Raw genomic sequence first — 21,268 nt, forward strand, 5'->3', positions numbered from 1 at the left:
ACACATTCATATTCATACTCAACACATTCATATTCATACGGCACACATTCATATTCATACTACACATTCATATTCATACTCAACACATTCATATTCATACGGCACACATTCATATTACACACATTCATATTCATACTGAACACATTCATATTCATACGGCACACATTCATATTACACACATTCATATTCATACTGAACACATTCATATTACACACATTCATATTCATACTACACACATTCATATTCATACTACACACATCCATATTCATACTACACACATTCATATTCATACTGCACACATTCATATTCATACTACACACATTCATGTTCATACTGCACACATTCACATTACACACATTCATATTCATACTACACACATTCATATTCATACTACACACATCCATATTACACACATTCATATTCATACTACAACACACATTCATACTACACACATTCATATTCATACTGCACACATTCATATTCATACTACACACATTCATATTCACATTACACACATTCATATTCATACTACACACATTCATATTACACACATTCATATTCATACTGCACACATTCATATTCATACTGCACACATTCATATTACACATTAATATTCATACTACACACATTCACATTACACACATTCATATTCATACTGCACACATTCACATTACACACATTCATATTCATACTACACACATTCACATTACACACATTCATATTACACACATTCATATTCATACTACAACACACATTCATACTGCACACATTCATATTACACACATTCATATTCATACTACACACATTCATATTCATACTACACACATTCATATTCATACTACACACATTCATATTACACACATTCATATTCATACTACACACATTCATATTACACACATTCATATTCATACTACACACATTCATACTACACACATACATATTACACACATTCATATTCATACTACACACATTCATACTACACACATACATATTACACATTCATATTCATATTACACACATTAATATTCATACTGCACACATTCATATAACACACATTCATATTCATACTGCACACATTCATATTACACACATTCATATTCATACTGCACACAGTCATACTACATAGAACATACTATATAGCGTTCGTGAAGAATTGCTTATTCAAAATAAGTACCAACTCAACAAACTATGCGATTTCGGACGCAGTCTATAATATATATACACACACACTCACCAGCCACATTATTAGGTACACCTGCTCAATTGCTAAACCCAAAAATCTAGTCAGCCAATCACATGGCAACAACTCAATACATTTAGGCTTGTAGAAATGGTGAAGACGACGTGCTGAAGTTTAAACATCAGAACGGGGAAGGAAAGAGTGACTTCATATGTGTCTTGGTTGTTGGTGATAGACGGGCCGGTCTGAGTATTGCAGAAACTGCTGATCTACTGGGATTTTCACACACAATCATCTCTAGGGTCCGGGAAAGAGAAAATATCCAGTGAGCGGCAGTTCTGCGGCTGAAAATGCCTTGTTGATGCCAGAGGTCAGTGGAGAATGGCTGATGGCTGGTTGAATGACTGGTTCATCTGATAGAGAGGTTACAGTAACTCAAACAAGCACTCGTCTCAGCCGTGAAGCAGAAGAGCTACAGCAGCAGAAGAAACACACCGGTGCTCCTGTCAGACGAGAGCAGCAAACTGAAGCTACGATTCACACGGACTCAACAAAAAAACCTCGCCTGTTCTGATGAGTCTTGATTTCTGCAGCAACATTCAGACGGTCGGGTCAGTATTTGCTGTAAACAACACTAAAGCATGGATCCGTCTGCCTTGTATCAGTGGATCAGCTGCTGGTGTAATGGTGTGTAGGATATTATCTTGCCACACTTTGAGCCGCTTAGTACCAATTGAACCTCTAAACGCCACAGTCTATCCCTGACGTCCATCCCCAGCAAGCAATAGCCGTCATTTCACCATCTCTATTAACTATTGACCCGATATAGTCCGGCTATGAGTAACCCACTTCCAGCCAGAACAACCTTGAAAGGTGTTTGATAGTCCATCATGTAAGCAAAGTAAACAGTGATCACAAGGTGTTTGGTTTCATTTCTTTGACATGCTCATGTTCTAGATGACTCGTCTATTCTTGAGATATGGTTAGACATCTATACAATTTCCACTGACAGCCCAAATCTTGCCTTGTTTTAGTCTAGACGTCTGTGTTTGGACAGCTATGCAATCACATGCAATGTGATGATGTGTTTGAAATGTCTGGTATAATGCATGCTGATTCACTTCTTAAAGTCCCCCTGTGGTGAATATCCAGTTTTTAGTGTTGTTTATATGTCTATGTGGTGTTTTTAATACACTTTAAGACAAATTCATGCGCAAATTCAACAGCATTGCTGAGTATTTTCTCCTTAAAACTGCAGTGAACCAAAGACAGTCTCAAAAACACGCTTTGAAATCGATGGTGTTTCTGATGTCACAAACTACCTTGTAACCAATCAGATCAACGTGTGATCGTCAACCAGTGGATCTCTGAGCTGAGCGAGTGAGTGGAGGCGGGGCTCATTTGCATATTCATGGGTCTACGCATACTAAATGAGGTAAGGGTGTCGAGTTACATTCAAGATAATTTAAGGCATGACTATTATTTTTTTAATGAAAAAAATTAAAATATATAATTTTGGTGATAAAAGATGAGTTTTAAGTGATAAAATGATTGACTACATGCAGGGGACTTTAATTTGTATATATATATATAAACAGCATTCAGTATGCAGGTATTATATTCGTAAATGCAGCCAGCTTCCTTTTTGCTTCCTCTTTCCTTTATTTCTCAAGGCACTGATGACGGGAATTCTCTCAGCTGGAGATCTTTAAGGGAACAGGGAACGGTTAGCCAGGGAAAGTCTTTTAAGAACAGAAAGGAGACACCTGATATCGTCCTCGTTTGCGAACATGATGACGGCCCGAGCGTTGGGGGTCTCCAGGAGCCGGCGGATGATCTTGTCGAATTCCCCAGGCCTGGGTTCCCGAGGGATCTTCAGAGACTGAGCGATACACACGCCACCTAGACAGACACACACACACACACACACACACAGAGAGTTAGGCTTTGTTCATTCTGCTCACAAAACCTGATTCGGGCTGTGCAACTTTCAGACAAAAACAAATAAAAACAAAACAACAACACTGAAATGTTTAATGCCTATAGATGATCTTAGTTTTAAACATTATGATTGTTTTTAAAATTATAGAAAATTTGGGTCAGCAAGTTTTTTTATTTAATTACATTTTTTAAGAAATTAGTAGCCTACTTTTATTCAGCAAGGATGCATTAAATTGACCAAAATTGACAGTAAACACATTTATAATGTTACAAAAGATTCTATTTTGGGAAAAAAATCTGTTCTATTCGCCATAGAATCCTGAGGAAAATGTTTCACAGTTTCCACAAAAAAATTTGAAGCTGTTTTCAACATTGATGATAATCATAAATGTTTCTTCATAGCAAATCATCATATTTGATCATATAGGATCATGTGACCATTCAGCTTTTAATCACATAGAAAACAGCTATTTTAAATTGTAAAAATATTTCACAATATTACTGCTTTTACTGTTTTTAAGCAAATAAATGCAGCCTCGGTGAGCAGAAGAGACTTCTTTCCCACCTCAGACTTTTGAATTCTGAGACGATGGTAAAGCAACAAATTCTGTACATAAAAGAAAAGTAAAACGACTTAAAGAAGCACCACTATGTGGTTTAGAGCAGGTTTGTAAATTACTGGATTTCATGCAGTCAAATTAAGAAAAAATACACCAAGCAATCTGTCTCTAGTTCAAAATGACTCAAACATTTACAACCTATTACTGATGTGGACATAAAAGAAGTTCTTTCCATCGTTCAAATCACATCTCCAGGTGCTTGCCATCATTTATTCAAACTTAACACGACAGACTTACAAAAATCAGGTCTTGACATGCCATATTGAGGTGGACAGAGTCATATTTCATATTTAATGTAAGTTAAGCAGCCAACCCTTTGAGCGCTCGATTATACCATTAACGTCCCACACGGGGGTGACTGATGGACTTCCTCCTGGATGTAATCTCCTCCTGTTACAGTCCATTTAATGAGCGCCGGCATTTCTCGCTAAACCAATGCGGCTCCTTATACGTTCTGTCAAAATGACAAATACTAATTAGCTTTAATTAATGCCCCTCACAATGGTAATCACCAATCTGTTGCGTTCGTGCCCTCCTCCGATCCGTGATAATTGTGAGTTTATGCAGTGCAATATTTGCTTGGGTTACACTACTGCGGAAACAGTCATTTAGCCCATTCACTGCCATTTCCAAACACGCACGAGCCGTTTCTGTCATTTCTTTCTGTGTATTTGTTATATTTATGCTATTAAAGCCTGATGGTGATGTTTCTAGCCTTCTGATGTTACCTTTTTGAAAATGGGGTTAGCTATAACATGCTACCAACAAAAATAACTATTTTGAAGCTTTAAAAGTTTTGGGACAGAAATGAATACTTTTATTAAGAAAGGATGCATTAAATTGATCAACAGTGACAGTAAAAACATTTATAATCTTACAAACGCTGCTGTTCTTTTGAACGTTTGGTCACACTTTAGACGAGGGTCCAATTCTCACTATTAACTAATAATAATTCAATAATCCCAATAATTACTGATTATTATTAGTTGTTGTTAAGTTTAGGTATAGGATTATGGATATAAAATATGGTCATGCAGAATAATGTATTAATATGTGCTTTATAAGTACTAATAAACAGTCAAAATTCTAGTAATATGCATGCTATTAAGAAACTAGTTAATAGTGAGAATTGGACCCTAAACTAAAGTGTTTCTGACCTTTCTATTCATGTTTAGAAATGTCAAGAAAATGTTTCACAGTTTCCACAAAAATATGAAGCAATGTTTTCAACACTGATAATAATCATAATTTTTTCTTGAGCAGAAAATCATCATATTAGAATGATTTCTGAAGGATCATGTGACACTGAAGACTGGAGTAATGATGCTGAAAATTCAGCTTTGATCACAGGAATAAATTAAATTTAAATAAACGCAGCCTGGGTTAGCAAAAAAAGACTTCCTAATAAATCTTAATGACCCCAAACATGACACACACACCTATTGAATGATAGTTATTTTTATATACCTCAGTGTAATAAGTATAGTATTATATAGTTGATATTCTACGTGAAAAACACAGTAACAAACAATTTCGTCACACTACAACAACAGCTACACTGTTCTGAAAACAGCTAAGCTACTGTCACGCTACCGAACCAATGTAGCGACAACACGGCCACAGAGCGACTCACTGATGTCTCTCCAAATCTCTTTCCCAATGCAGAATGAGGCTTTTATGTGCCATAAATGGGAAAACATCAAAAGGCCAATGAATTAGCATTCCGGAGCTTGGTGGCTTTTCAATACACCAAATTCCTTTTACATTTTGTGCCTCTCCATTTATTGTGCGTTCAATGGCAGATACAGCAGCTCTTGTGCTGCGCGGGGACACAAACACTCAGCTAAACGGTGAGGAAGAGAAACACTGCTTTACTAAAGCTCATAAACTGATTGCATGGGCAGACATCAGTATTGCAGCATGTTGCAGGGGGTGAGCTGGAAGATTTTGGGTTTGACATGAACACTGAGATAAGCAGCTCCGCCTACCGCTGACTAACACATGTGTCAAACCCAGAAATTAGTCACTTCACAATTAATATGCATGAACGATTGCATTCAAATAAGGCTGGCTTATTTTTAGTTCTGAAAGAAAGGAAGAATAACTGTGAAAGCATCATCCACTCACTCGAAACCTTCAAAACCATTCTCTAATTGTTTCAGGCAGGAGTATGAAGTCATTAAAGCAGCTCGTGATAATAAAATGATCCATCTTAAATCACGGACACGACGAGCTCCAGCGTCTCTGCTAATCTTTAATGATTGGATTTTCACTGCTTTATGAATCATGAATTATCTAATTGTATCCAACCTCGCGTGTCGCCGCTCAAACACACACACATGCGACGGATAATGCTGTAATTCATCTCCAGTGGTGGGAAACTCAACATTTTCCTAAGTAAATCGCTTTGGGTAATTAACTTTCCTGCTTGAGGGCCATTGGGTTTTGTGACTGACCGGAGGTTTCAATTTGCTGACTAGGACACCATAACGCATTCATTCCGTCCAAAATGGCCATCTTTTGCAATAGCATTTTTGCCAGCTTTGCCAATTTTTTGGATAATCCATTGAAATAAACACAAACACACCCAAAACCTTGGCACTAATAGAATAAAATGGAGCAAAGACGAGACACTGAAAGTTACATTGAAGTTGATTTGTTGCCAGTCAGTCTGTCCATTTTTTTTATATATAAATGTAATGATTTGTAAATCAAATCCAGATTTATGCCAGATTTTCAACCCCAAAAATGCACTATATATTAAATCACCATGAGGTTATGCATACTTTTTTTGGATAATGTATTAAATAAAACAGTAATAGTGACACTAAGTATAACATGGACCAAGAGACACTTAAATTGCCAATGAAGTTACCATCAGTCATCACTTTATCTTTTTCAGTAGCATTTCTGCCAGATTATCAACCCCAAAACTGTTTTGTATATTAAATCACAATGAGATAATGCCTATTTTTTGGATAATCCAGTGAATTAAATACTCAAATACCCAGACAAAACGACACAACTTCTAAACCAGCCCAAGGAAGAGACGCTAAGAGTGTCAATGAAGTGGATTTGTTGCCTGTCATTCTGGTGGGGATGCATGTTGAGCCTTTAAAGCTAAATGCAAACATGAAATTCATAAACATTCGTTCAGGCTCAAATCGTGAGACATATGCTTAATGGATATTTGATTCATTCTACATTAGTGCCCGTGTGACAAAGCATGTTTCAGGACGGTAATGGCACAGGACTCAGCAGCACAATCCTTATTATAGTGGCTTATTACACCATCCATTAAGCAACAAAATTGTGCCGTACTTCCTCGTGTTGAGAAATTTAACACTTTCTGAGGTGGTGCTACTCTTCCTGAAGGAGCCGATATCAGGCAAAGCAAATAACGCTCAATAAAACTCAAGCATCAGAACGGCTGTGTTATAAAATATCCATATTTAATGCGTAATATCTCATGTGTATTATTGTTTCCCCATGGCGCTGACCTCCTCCGCTCTCTGCAAGAGGTGATTCGGTCGTCAGTTCCTCCAAACATCAAATGTGGGAGCGTTTCTCGCTCATGAAAGCAGCACAGAAGCTTCGGGAACGTGTTTATTCAACATCTCCACCCACACGCGACTCACAAAGGTGTTGGAACACAACCCGCATCCACCCACGCGCGCGTGCCTGACGCCATGCGTTTCACACCCCACACTCACTGCCATACGCTCGCCGTTCCACATGACCCGCTGCTGAGGAATGTGAAATGCATGAAAAACACCACAGTCATTTTGATGCAGAGCATTTCTGTGCACTAAAGCAGGACTAAAGGGATTGAGGAAGGACCTCGAGTGATTGGACGGAACCAGAGATAGTCTGGATTGTATGGAAGCCCAGTTATGCATAGAAGTAGAAAATTAAACGGGTAATTATGAGATACACTTCAAATGAAGAAAGTCACAGAAAGAAAATTAACATTTTGAGATACATAGATACATATAAAAAAAAATAGGAATTGTCAGAAATAATGTATAAATTTATGATATAAGATATAAGAGATATAAGATAAGATATATGAGATATAAAGTCATAATTATGAGATATAAAGTCATGATTATGAGAAATTCAGAATTAGTTGTGAGTAATGTGAAAAATATGAAAAAATTTGTTAAGATTTTGAGATATAAAGTCATAATGGAAACTTATGAATTATGAGATATAAAGTCATAATTATGGAAAATAAAGTTGAAATTTTGAGACAAATTCAATTATGAAAAGTTGGAATTAAGAGATGTAAATTCATAATGATACGTCATTATGAAAAATATATTTGGAATCATGAGACAAAAATCACTTATGATAAACTTTCTGAATTATAAGATATAAAGGCATAATTATGAAACATGAAGTTGGAATTATGAGTTAAGCCATAATGGAAAGCCATTATGAACAATATATTTGGAATTATGAGACAAAGTCAATTATGAATTGACTAGCATAATTATAAGCATAATTATGATAAATAAAGGTGGAATTATGAGATATAAAAGTAAGAATTATGGAAATAATGTTAAAATTACAAAGTCAATTATGAAAAAGGAAGTTGTAATTATGAGACAAAGTCATAATGGAAACTCATTATGAAACATTTATAATTATGAGATAAAAAGTAACTTATGAATAACGATCTGAATTATGAGATATAAAGGCATAATTATGAAACATGAAGTTGGAATTATGAGTTAAGCCATAATGGAAAGCCATTATGAACAATATATTTGGAATTGTGAGACAAAGTCAATTATGAAAAATAATGTCCGAATTATGAGATATAAAGCAATAGTTATGATAAATAAAGGTGGAATTATGAGATATAAAGTCAGAATTATGGAAAAAATGTTAAAATTGTCAATTATGAAAAAGAAAGTCGTAATTATGAGACTTAAAGTCATAATGGAAACTTATTATGAAACATATATTTATAATTTATAAACGATCTGAATTATGAGATATAAAAACAGAATTATGGAAATAATGTTAAAATTATGTCAATTATGAAAAAGGAAGTCACAATTGTGAGACATAAAGTCATAATGGAAACTAAATAAAAATATATTTATAATTATGAGATAAAAATGCATAATTATGAAACATGCAGTTGGAATTAGGAGATATAAAGCCATAATGGAAAGTCATTATGAGCAATATATTTGGAATTATGAGACAAAGTCAATTGTGAAAAATAATGTCAGAATTATGTGATAAATAAGGTGAAATTTGCTATTGTGCAGTGCAAGTTATGGAAAAATAGCTTGCAAACCAACAAAATGAACCAAACTTTGACATCAAACACACTTGATCCGAAAAGCGCTGTAAGTCTTTGCATCAGCATGAGTTTAGAGCGCCATTCCCTTAGTCCTAAAAAACCTGTTAGTGCTTCGTTCGACACTCCATCGTGGCTTTAAAAAAAGACAAGTTTGTGTTTTGCAGCCCAGAGGCACATTGGAAATGGTGCTGCAAAGACTTTGAAGTGGGGCATCTGGTAGAAACGAGCCTTAGACAACAGAGAAGGACAGACAGCTCTTCACTCGTGCTTGGGGAACCACGACCAATTGGATTCTGAGGACAGGATTTGGGCGAATTGGACTCAACAGAACAGTAATACTTGGTCTTGTTTGGAAAGGAAAAGCATGCTTACTGTTTCGGTAACTGATACAGCCGCCAGCACTGGAAACAATAACTTGTAGGATTTACTTACTTGTTTGCACTAACACATTTTAAGTAATTTTTTACTGCGACTGCTCTGTACAACTTACCTGTTATTATCAAGTAAAATCGACTTACTATTGAACTTAACATTCATTTGACATTTAATTGACACTCAACGTTTAAGCATATATTACTTAATTATATTTAATTTATTTAACTTCACATATAGCATTAACTAACATACTTACCTAAGTTAAGTATATTTAACGAAATTAACTTTTAACTCAAGCAATATAACACTGAATTAAATGAATGTTTAACTTAGAAACGAATCGTTTCTAATCGTTTTTGAGTATGAATGTGTCATTTTGAGCAGAAAATGAATCCAGATATCACAAAACAGCAAGTTACTAAACCTAACAACAGAAGCAATGATAAAACAGTGTAAATACAGCTGGAAAACAGTGAGAAGTCAACCTTATTAATTATTCACGCCCCAGTTTATGATGGGAACACCAATATTAGAAAAGTTGGGTAGGTTTAACTTCATTTTATATCGTTGATATTTACGCTTTAATTTCTACAAGCTTAAATTGAGTACTAATATAGGATTTTGCTTTGTTTTTCATATACTTTTTCATGCTGTAGAAATTAAATTTTACATTTTTATCAGAGAGAGGCTTCGTCTATAGCACGGATCAGCTGTCTTCAGGCTTTGAGCGAGTTACGGTAGAATCTGACGAGAGAAGAGTGACCAACAGTGGATTCCTCAAGGTCAGATCTCTACTCTAAATCCCAGTAGTAAATCCTTCTGTCCCATTCTCTATGTTCCAGACACCGTCCTTTTCTCTCAAGTGTTGTTCTCACATATCAATGAGTCAGAGGGATGTGTTTTGTCTGAGGAGTTCGACAGACTCTTTCTCACTCGCTGTACAAATGCAAACCTGTGAAGATGTGTCGCCGCGACAGAAACATCTCATTTCCCCGTATGAATCCTAATTAAGTGTCTAGTTATTAAAGCATGCTTAGACTTGCCTGTGGAAAACAATGAGACACAAACAGACAATTGTGTGTTCATAAGTGTCCAACTACACTAAAAATAATCTGAAGAACCTTTTTCCACTGTAAAGAACCTTTATTTTTTTTTTTTTTTTTTTTTTTTTTTTTTTCATTTTTTGACAATAAACTTGCCAGAATGAGAACATGAAAACACGGATGTGGAATGGAAAAGTTGTGTGGATGTTAATGTTTCTTCATGGAACCATCAATGCCAATAAAGAACCTGGTCACATGTTAGATTAGGGTCCAGTTCTCACTATTATCTAACTATTAACTACAAATTTTGCCTCATTAAGCTCCTAATTACTGTTTATTAATATTTAGGAAGGTTATTGTTAAGTTTAGGTATTGGGTGGATTAAGGGATGTAGAATATGGTCATACAGAATAGAATCATGTATTAATATGTGCTTTATACGTACTAATAAACTGTCAATATCCTCGTAATATGCATCCTAATGAGCAGCTAGCCAATAGTGAGAATTGGACCCTAAACTAAAGTGTTAACAGAACTTTAATTTTTAAGAGTGCAACACACACATAGTCAGTATAAATGATTTCATTTAAAAGGATAGGTCCCCAAAAAAGTTCAATTTTGGTCATTTTTCCCCATGCAACGGCATTTAATGAGGTCTGGAGCTTCAAAAAAGCTTCATGAAAGTACCATAAAAGTGTCTCAAACGGGTCACCCTGAACCATACGATAGAGGAACAGTGGTGACTTTGACTCTTTAAAGGAACACGCCGACTTTTTGGGACGTTAGCTTATTCTTAACTCTGTCTGACGCACCCACCGCTAGCCTAGCTTAGCACAAAGACTGGAGGTAAATGGCTCCAGCTAGCATACTGCTCCCAATAAGTGACAAAATAACGCCAACATTTTCCTATTTACATGTTGTGATTTTTATAGTCACAGCGTGTACAAATAACACCTCCTAAACTCCTAAACTTGCCGTTTACCTCCAGTCTTTGTGCTAAGCTAGGCTAGCGGTGGGTGCGTCAGACAGAGTTACGGCAACGCACAGAGATGAAGAGGGTATGTATGGACTTATCTAACTCTGGGGGATACTGTGAATAAGATAAAGTCCCAAAAAGTCAGCGTGTTCCTTTAAAAGTAGTAGAGATGCCTGATTCATAATTGAATCATTCCTTTAAACCAGATCTTTTCAATTAACCATATGATTCAGTACACAAAAACAATATGAATCATTCTATTATGAATCGGACTGATCAGGTTCTCAAGTCCAACTCAATGAACGGCTCACTGGAGAGAAAGTTTATGGGTTAATTTAATTTCTCGTGGCTTCAGAGGACTTTAATTATGCTTTTATGGTGCCTTTGCTTCCTTTTTAAAGCTTAAAAGGTCCAGTGCCTATTAACTGCAACCGCTTAGAAAGACAACGACCAGCGTTCTTCAAAATGTCTCCTTTTAGACGACAAAGGGAAGAACAGTAAATGATGAACCTTCAAGTGAACTATTATGTCAAGCACATGAAAAATCAGTTTGCTACTCAACTAAAGAGTTACTAATAATAATTAACCCATTTAAAACAAGTCCAGCTGAAAATCATGAATATGAATCATAAACTGCAATAGAATCTAAATACCAGACAACATGCAACAAAAGCACACTTATTTCACTGGAACGTTATGACTTTCTCTTAGAAGATATGAAAAATTCATCTCCATTATGACATACATAACCCCTGCTGCTGCACAACTGAGTATAACTGAATATAGAGTGAGAATATTTCCTTTTCAGTGCATATAATAAGACTGCAGTGGTTGTGAATGTGCCGTGGCAGAAAGAAAGGAATGTGTCTTTCGATTAGTATTGAAATGAAGTTCTTCCCCCTCCATCTACAACGCTCTTTACTGTCACGCCGTCTGATGATTTTTGGGGTGTAGATTTTGCTGCTCTGTTAGTCTCACTATGCGATTCAAACATTGACATTTTTAAATGCACGCAATATTCCCATATGAGCTCTGATTAGACTGATCAATGAAGAGAATAGGGACGAGGGAAATTATGTTACATATCATTTAGCAGATGCATTTGCAAAGTGACTTATAATACACAAAACTGCAGAGCGATGAGTCGTGATTCATCATCATTACCAAACCTTGCATTACCGTTAGCACTGCACTGGGTAAAAATGCCAAATCTCTAAATATGTTTAACTAGGATGCACAGTGCTTGGAAAAAAAAGCTTTTTAACTATAGGAGTTTTTTTTTTTTTTTTTTGCTACAGGCAATTTGTAAAGGATGCATGAAAAAAAAAATCACATTTTCCACATTTTTAAAGGGCACTCAATAAATAAGTGACTCAACAGAATGAAACACTTTATAACTAGCTATGTTTAACAAGCCAAGTAAAGCAAACTATAAAAAACTGATGTTGAGATCTTAATTATATCAAATTAATTTGTAATTTAAATTAGATAAAATGGTTGTATCAGCTTTATAATTAAGTTGGTTTGTGCTTTCAGCAAACATAATATAATACGTTCTACAAACTCAATAACGTTTTTTTTTTTTTACTTGTGGGTCCGAGTTTTGAGCTGAGTAATAACATTAATATTAATGCAGAATTTTATTAGTTTGTCTAACTTGTGTTTCAGCTTGTTTAGCAAGCAAACTATTCTAGAAACACCTAAACAAGCATGCACTCACTGACATGGAGGAAACATTACAGAAGAGAACCCTAAACACTCTACATGAAGCATTCAACTTTTACAAAAACACTAGTGCTAAAACATCAATTAATTCTGAATAACAATAAGTGCTTCATCAGTGATTAAATAGTTGGATCCTCATCAACAATTTGACATTGTAAGTTGTTTAATAGGTTACACTTTATTTCTTATAAGCTTCTTATAAGCTTAAAGACCCCTGTAGTCAATAATTAGAATTATCCCTTAAAACTAATGTTTGATCACTAAAATGACATATTTAAACGTTTTTTCCTTGAAAAAAAAATGTCTTCATGTCTTAAATTAGCTTGAATGTAACTCTACACACTTCGATTACTTATAGTTGCTTATAGTCAGTAGAATGTCTGTTGGTGGACCATTAAAATAAAGTGTCACTTTAACCTAAATGGCTTAAAAATGTACACATTTTTAAGTAATGTCAACTTTTCCTACATTTAATTCCTACATTATAAACCTTATTGTATTTCTCATCCCACACCATTTGTGCTATTTTTCTTATGCCAGGTTTAGAATACACAATATTTTTTTGCTGGTTTACGATAGTCACAGTGTCAGATTATGCAACTATGACCCTGTTTACACTTGTTATTAAGATGCGTTTTGGTCGATCGGATCACAAGACGAGGGAGACACATTCCCGTTCACACCTGGTGTTTTAATCCGGTGTCTGATCCAAATGGATTCAACATGAGCGTTTACACTACGAAAACAATGCGTATTTGACAAGCTCCGGAAGTGGTTAAAAGTGGACAAGCTCAAAACTTATAAATAAAGTTTAACTTATAAAAACTTATAAAAAACTTATAAAGTCTTATAAATATAACTTTATATACCTTGTGATCCGAAAACGCATCTTAATACTAGGTGTACCTTGACTCCTAAATTCTTGTCATGTCGTGGACAAGAAACATGTCAGACTACACGCTGCTTCCCGACCAATCATCCCTTGCCGTCTTTAACGACGTGCGTGATGTCATGGAGAAGGCGGAACTAATGACTGACTTCTGGAAACAAAAGTGTGAAAACTGTCTTGGCTGTCTGGCTATCTGTCTTGTCGTCAGAAAAGCCCAAAATAAGAAAGAAAACCCCAAGTTTCCAAATTGCACGAAGAGGACAGTATGTGCTTTCAATCTTCCAAAGAGAACTTAAAGGGAGTTTTTATCAACCTAGGGTCCTTTGCACCATGACCTCGAGCCAAACAACCCCCCCCCCCCCCAGAAGCCTTTTTCCCCTTGGTTGAACATTATTAAAGTTAGAACTTATTTAGAGATATCAGCCGGATGGTTTAGTGCTGGCGCTAACGGATCCAGGGATGTATCTGGTAAATTACCGCACTAATAATGCCCAGAATGATATCAAACTTCTATAGTAGTATAAATAGGTTCTGTACTCATAAAACGAGGCATTGGAAAGTTTGTAAGTACATCAGGAGTTTATTGAAATAACACTTGCCTGACGGCTCATGCTACCTCTAACCCGGATGTCGACGTCACTTCCGTTATTTGAGAAAAGCACGTAAAAGTCCTGGCAGAAAGCGATGCATAAGGATGTAGTGTAACGACGAATTATTATTTTTTCTGGAGTGTTGACAACTCAATGTTAACTAATAATTGTTACAAACTGGTACTACCAACAAAATATTAGTGCATTCCTGGAACTGGGCGTCTTTACACAACATCCTTATGCATCGCTTTCTGCCAGGACTTTTACGGGCTTTTCCCAAACACGGAAGTGACGTCGACATCCGGGTTAGAGGTAGCATGAGCCGTCAGGAAAGTGTTATTTAAATAAACTCCTGATGTACTTACAAACTTTCCAATGCCTCGTTTTATGAGTACAGAACCTATTTGTGCTACTGTAGAAGTTTGGTACCATTCTGGGCATTATTAGTGCGGTAATTTACGAAATACAACCTTGGATCCGTTAGCGCCTGCACTAAACCATCCGGCTGATTTCTCTAAATAAGTTCTAACTTTAATAATGTTCAACCAAGGGGAAAAGGCTTCTGGTGGGGTGTTTGGCTCGAGGTCATGGTGCAAAGGACCCTAGGTTGATTTTACTCCGAACCATCCCTTTAAGGTAAAATATCCACAAACCTTTCCTCCATTGCATAATTCCACCTAAGCACGAAATCGGGCTGATTGTGTAGTCTGAACCTGTCATTAGAGCTCTGTCTGATGGACAACAAAGCAGATGAAAACACAAGCTTCGTCTGCAACACAAAGTCACAATTCATCTCACAACAGAATATCAAAGCAGAACCTGTGTGTGAACCTTTGGTTCTTCATATTACTAAGATTTTGAGCGTCTGCTATGACATAAAAATAGAGAAACGCACTCTAGACGGGCCTTTGGATCCGTAGCCCAATTACTCTGAGGGATCTTACGAATGTGGACTGTATCGAGTATAAAGAACGTCACATCTGAAGAGACTGAAACACTGGAGACCATTAGGGTTTGATCGTTGAAAGGACAGACGCAGAGACATAATAGAGCCATCATATACTATAAAACACCGTAGAGTAAAGAAGCTTTCAGAATATAAATACTAGCCTCCTGCATACTAAATCCTGCCTACTATTTAAAAACTAAAATAAATAGTGTGTAAAACAGCATGCATTATGTAACAATAAATATTTTAAGCATGTGCCCGTAGCTCAACTTCATGGTCATGGGTTAAATTCTCAGGGAATGCAAGCAATGATAAAATGCATTGATTAAAAGTTTAATGTACAAATGTAGTAGCATGCTATTTTGCTATCATTTGACGAATGCTAGCAGGGAAAGAGTTAAGTAGCTATTAGGGCTACAATGTGCCTGTATAGCTTAATGACTTTAGTAGAAAAGGGTAAGTCATTTCAGAGGTGGAACAAGTTATTATGTTTTGACAAAAAATGACAATAACAAAGCCAAATGGGTCCACTTTTGGCGGTCTAATTAAGTAAAGAAGGTTTTTAAGAAAAATCACAGAAGAATAATTGCTCGCCATTACACTGGAAATAAAAGGTCAAGTCAAGCTTATTTAATTTTAAATATAATATTAAATGCTAAATTGGGTCAACTAGGAATGCATACAGAAAACGAGCATATTATGCACAGAATTCATAATGCATACAGCAGATCAGTGAGTTGTATGATAACAGCATGAACAGTTAGTGGCAAGATCCGCTGATTGTTCTGGTAGTGACACGTCCATGTGGCGTTTTTCCAAGAGGAGCTTTCCAAATGGATGTGACATTGCATCCCTGAGGGCCAAACATGGTTGGACTCGGAGGTCACGATCCTGACAACTAGAGCACATATGCTCCACATCTTCAGGCTCGCATCTCATTCAGCTTCTAACTACCATCTGAGACCATCATGAACCTCCACAGTTACAGCCTGCCTTTTACACGCCAATTCAGACGCATTATGGTGAAGCTCTATTACAAAGAAAGCTCTGAGATTTCCCACGGCTTTGTTTTTATGGACACTTCCTCCACCGCTTTATTGTTGGGCCTGTTCTGTCCTCTCAAACGCAATCTCCTGAAGCTCAAGCTTTCCGGAAAAATAAAGGTTTACAATGGGCAACTATAGATCCTGAAGAAATGTGCACGTGGCTTATCAGGGAGGCTTAAGAGTGAATTTGCATATTATAGGTTGACAAATAATTTATTGGGTTTTTGTGATGTATGGTGTGTTAATGAAGTGTTATGTATGTTGAGCAGTTTGTTTTACATTTTTAAGTTTTTAAAGGAGGTTTTATAATAATAAGAATACAAATGTATTTATAGTAGTGGCTATATTGTTCATAATTGTGAAGTAAAATTTTATATTCAATATTATATTATAATTGTATATTCAAGTTATTTTAAGGCATGGAGAAATTACTTTAACAACTAAAAAATATTTTTAAATATGTCATTTTAATTATTAAAGATGAGTTTTATAGGATAAACGTATTGACTGCAGGTGGATTTTAAATAAAGTAGTTATTAAATAAGTAAATTAAGGATATTTTTCATCGGACATAATTGTCATTACACTTAAGCACATTTAAACCCAATGACTTTGACTTATGCTTAAATCAATCAATAAATAAACTTGTTGCAGTATGATGATGAGAATTTTGGGGATATGTAAATTGTCATAAAAAAAAGAGAAAAAAAATAAGATTAAAATAAACTACTAGACAAAATATTGATGAAATGGAGAGCAAATGGAGACACTAAAGCAATCAAAAGTCATAAATCTCATTATAAACTCGTTCACTCTTGACACGCTCTCACGCTGCATGACAACAGCTGACAGATTTTTATTTCTCTCCAAAGGAATTTTAGGAGAAACATCTGAGACTAGGCTGACACTTAAATGAAGCATGTGACTGTCCCTGGACTCTCTCTCTCTCTCTCTCTCTCTCTCTCTCTCTCTCTCTCTCTCTCTCTCTCTCTCTCATCGACGATGCGTAGCACACGTTTTATTCCAGTATGTGAAGCAGCTGGTCTTTGCTGTCTACCTCCACGACCTGTTAAAACTACCTCCTCTCCTCATGTAAAAAACATCAGTGTGTTTCACAGCTGAATATATGAAGCTCAGAACAGAAGACATGCTCCACTACTTCTTCATCTTAACCTCTGCACAGAGATGAACCCTGCAACACAAACGCCACAAGGTCCTTTGGAGAGGAAAAGTTTGGCCATAATTTAAAATTCACTTACTCAGCCTTATGTTGTAAGATATTTTGTATAAAATATATGTGTATGTGAAAATGTTGGGGTTGGTAAGATTTGTTTTTGAAATAAGTCTCTTCTCAGCAAGGCTACATTTATTTGATCAAAAATACAGTAAAAACAGTAATATTGTGAAAATTTATTACAATTTAAAATAAATGTTCTGTGCTGCATAGCTGAATTTTCGGTGTCAAATTATCCTTTAGAAATCATTTGACTAATCAATGCTGAAAACAGTTGTGCTGCGTAATATTTTGTGGGAAACTGTGATACATTTTTTTTGGGGGGGGGGGGTGATTAATAGAATTTAATAGAATAGTCTTCGCTGAATACATTTTTTGCTTCATTCATTCTTTCTTTCATTCTTTCTTTCAATCAATCAATCAATCAATCAATCAATCAATCAATCAATCAATCAATCAATCAATCAACCAATCAATCAATCAATCAATCAATCAATCAATCGATCGATCGATCAATCAATCAATCAATCAATCAATCAATCAATCAATCAATCAACCAACCAACCAATCAATCAATCAATCAATCAATCAATCAAATCAATCAACCAATTAAACATGACCCCAAACATTTGAACTATAGTGTAAAGGATAGGATATATATATATGTGTGTGTGTATATTATATATATATATATATATATATATATATATATATATATATATATATATATATATATATATATATATATATATATATATATATATATACACACATATATGGAAAAAAAATATTTATACTGAATATGTATCAATCATAAATGTAGTTTGAAGCTGCTGAAAACTTACTTTTATGGTTCTTTTTGTCTTTTTTGTTTTTTTGTTTTTTTTGTTTTGTTTTTTTGTTAGCTTGCCAGTAAAACTTTCATTTTGTGATCCTCAAACATTCTTCACATAATCAGCTTTTGTGTTCCATAGAAGATTTGGAACAACATGAAGGTGGGTAAAAGATTTTTGATTGTGATTTTTCCATTTTGGGGTGACCTTTCCCTTCCTTTCCCAAAGTGAGCATCTTTTATACCAACGAGCTTCTGTTAATCCACTCATGTCTCGGTGCCCCGGCCATCTGAACCCAACATCGTTACCGTTACGCCGAAAACCAGTTAATCTCTACAGGACACACGGCGTGTTTACTTCAGTCCTGAAGCACTGATCTCTATTTGTCAGGACGCATTTGATTAAATGCCATTCTTGGTTTGGCTATGGTTATTTGCGAAGACAACACAGTGTGACCAAGAACAAGAAAAAGTGACCTGCGATAGCTCTGCTGGCATTTGCTTTAGTTTAATAAGGTCAAACAGTGAGCGCTTGATATCGGCAGAATATCCTCGCGTCCCCGTCGAGCGCCGGCGTGTGTGAATTATTCCTTTCCTCCCGCTGATATCCAGGGAGGAATATGACAGCTCTCAGCGGCATGTCTCCGAAGCACCCAAGTGCAGATTCTGTAAAATCCCTCAAGCAAACTTGAACAAGGGAGATCGATGCACCATTCTGATTGCTTTTGCTCTACTGAGAGAATGGGAAAGCGGGCAGACTCGAGACAGCTTGGTCTCATGTCTCCTGCACACTGGGGGAAAGAGCTCTGAGCAGAGACCGTATGCACTAATTCACTTATAGGTCAGACGCTTCAGGCTAACTGTGATCCTGACAGGACAGTATTGTGACGGTTATGGCCACAATGCTGTCACATCAGGTATACTAGTGCTCAATGGCATGAAAGTGAACATTTTGTGAATCCCAGACTGTATACCTGCATGGCGACACTGTGGCGTGAAGCAAAAAAAGTTCATGTTTAGGGATGTACCAATTTGACAATGAAATTTCTCATCACAGAAGTTAAAAAATGATTCACGTTCTAACAAATGATAAGAGCAAGTACTCTAACCTTGCTCTTCAAATTGAGAATATGCCAACAAATATGCTGCCAAGTTTGATTTTGTGTCATTTTTAGCGCAATTTTCCACCGGACAAAATTGCGATTGTTAACTCATGATTTCTGTTCTGTCTGTGCGCACCAATCTTGCACTTCTATCTACTCCTCAACCAGACCACCTAGAGACTTCGGGTTTTCGGCATTATGTTAAGGAAGGTCTAATCTCGGGAACGCACAAAAAAAAAATCCAGGAAAAGATTTACTATCTCTTAGTGTTGTGATCCCATGACGTCAGAAAATTGCGCTAAAACACTCACTGAGTTTTTATTACTTGTTTATATTCATGTTTATATGACATTATTTATAAAAAATTAAATTAAAAAAATTGCTTATTTTAGCAAAGTAATTTAATTTAAAGACTATGGAAATGCAATTGAAACTTATGCTGAGATCAGTGAGAATTGTGCGAGGATTTACAGTCCGCGTGAACCGGAAGTTGCAAACGACTTTTCTCCAGTGTTGTGACGTATTTCCCAGTGAAAGGGAATATTGAACAGAGGGCAGGGTTTTACTCTAGCGCTCCTCCTCTCCATCTCTGCTCATAGCAGACTAACGGTTTGAGGGGAGTGGTTAAGCGTTTTCAAACCAAGCCGTCAAACCTACGTCATCAGCCATTCCAGACCGAAAGTAACTTTTCAGACTTTGATTAAAGATTACGACGGCAAACAATTTTTTTCTGTGTATTAACTTGCACGGATTAATTTTTAACCACAAGATTAGTGATATGCGCTAACAAAGTAAATAGGGTAATTTTTGATTTCAGTTGGACTTTAATCTGCTCAACTTGATGATGTTCTCCTTCATTCATATCTGATCTGTAATAAATGTAGTCCAACATTCATGTAATTTTCCAATTGTTCATTCAAAGTGAGAATTTCAGTATTCATCCAACCCTAGAATGAAACAAAAATGATTAAAGGGGTGGTTGATTATGATTTCACTTTTTTAACTTTAGTTAGTGTGTAATGTTGCTGTTTGAGCATAAACAACATCTGCAAAGTTACAACGCTCAAAGTTCAAAGCAAAGGGAGATATTTGCTTTTAAAGAAATTGTTTTTAGGGACTACAACAAACGGCTGGTAGAGACTACACAACATTCCTCCCGGGTTAGTGACATCACCAACCCTAAAATTTACATTTATAGATTGTAAACATTTACGATTTATAGATTATCAAGACAGAATATGCTGATCAATGACTAGAAGATAGTTAACTACACATAAGCTACATAAATTCATCAACTAACCATTCAGAAATGTCCTGTTGCTTCTACATGTTGTCACTTCTTCTTGAGTCTCTCCATCTTTCTGACTGCGGTTTGAACATAAAAGGCTAAAAGTTTTTGAAATTTTCAGTGCATGTCTGTGTGAGTGCAAGCTCTTGAAGCTCCG

General features: G+C 35.9%; 1 protein-coding gene across 1 annotated transcript in view; it reads right to left on the reverse strand.

Moving 5' to 3' along the window:
* Positions 1-21,268, reverse strand: part of grm8a (glutamate receptor, metabotropic 8a) — a 198,297-nt gene that overhangs the window by 76,809 nt on the left and 100,220 nt on the right. The window contains exon 3 of the mRNA XM_081363145.1: positions 2,947-3,082. Within this exon, the coding sequence (XP_081219271.1) occupies positions 2,947-3,082 (136 nt within the window). The remainder of the gene's footprint in view (positions 1-2,946; positions 3,083-21,268) is intronic.

Source organism: Scardinius erythrophthalmus, assembly GCF_964197995.2.
Source record: "Scardinius erythrophthalmus genome assembly, chromosome: 4".
Classification (NCBI taxonomy): Eukaryota; Metazoa; Chordata; class Actinopteri; order Cypriniformes; family Leuciscidae; genus Scardinius; species Scardinius erythrophthalmus.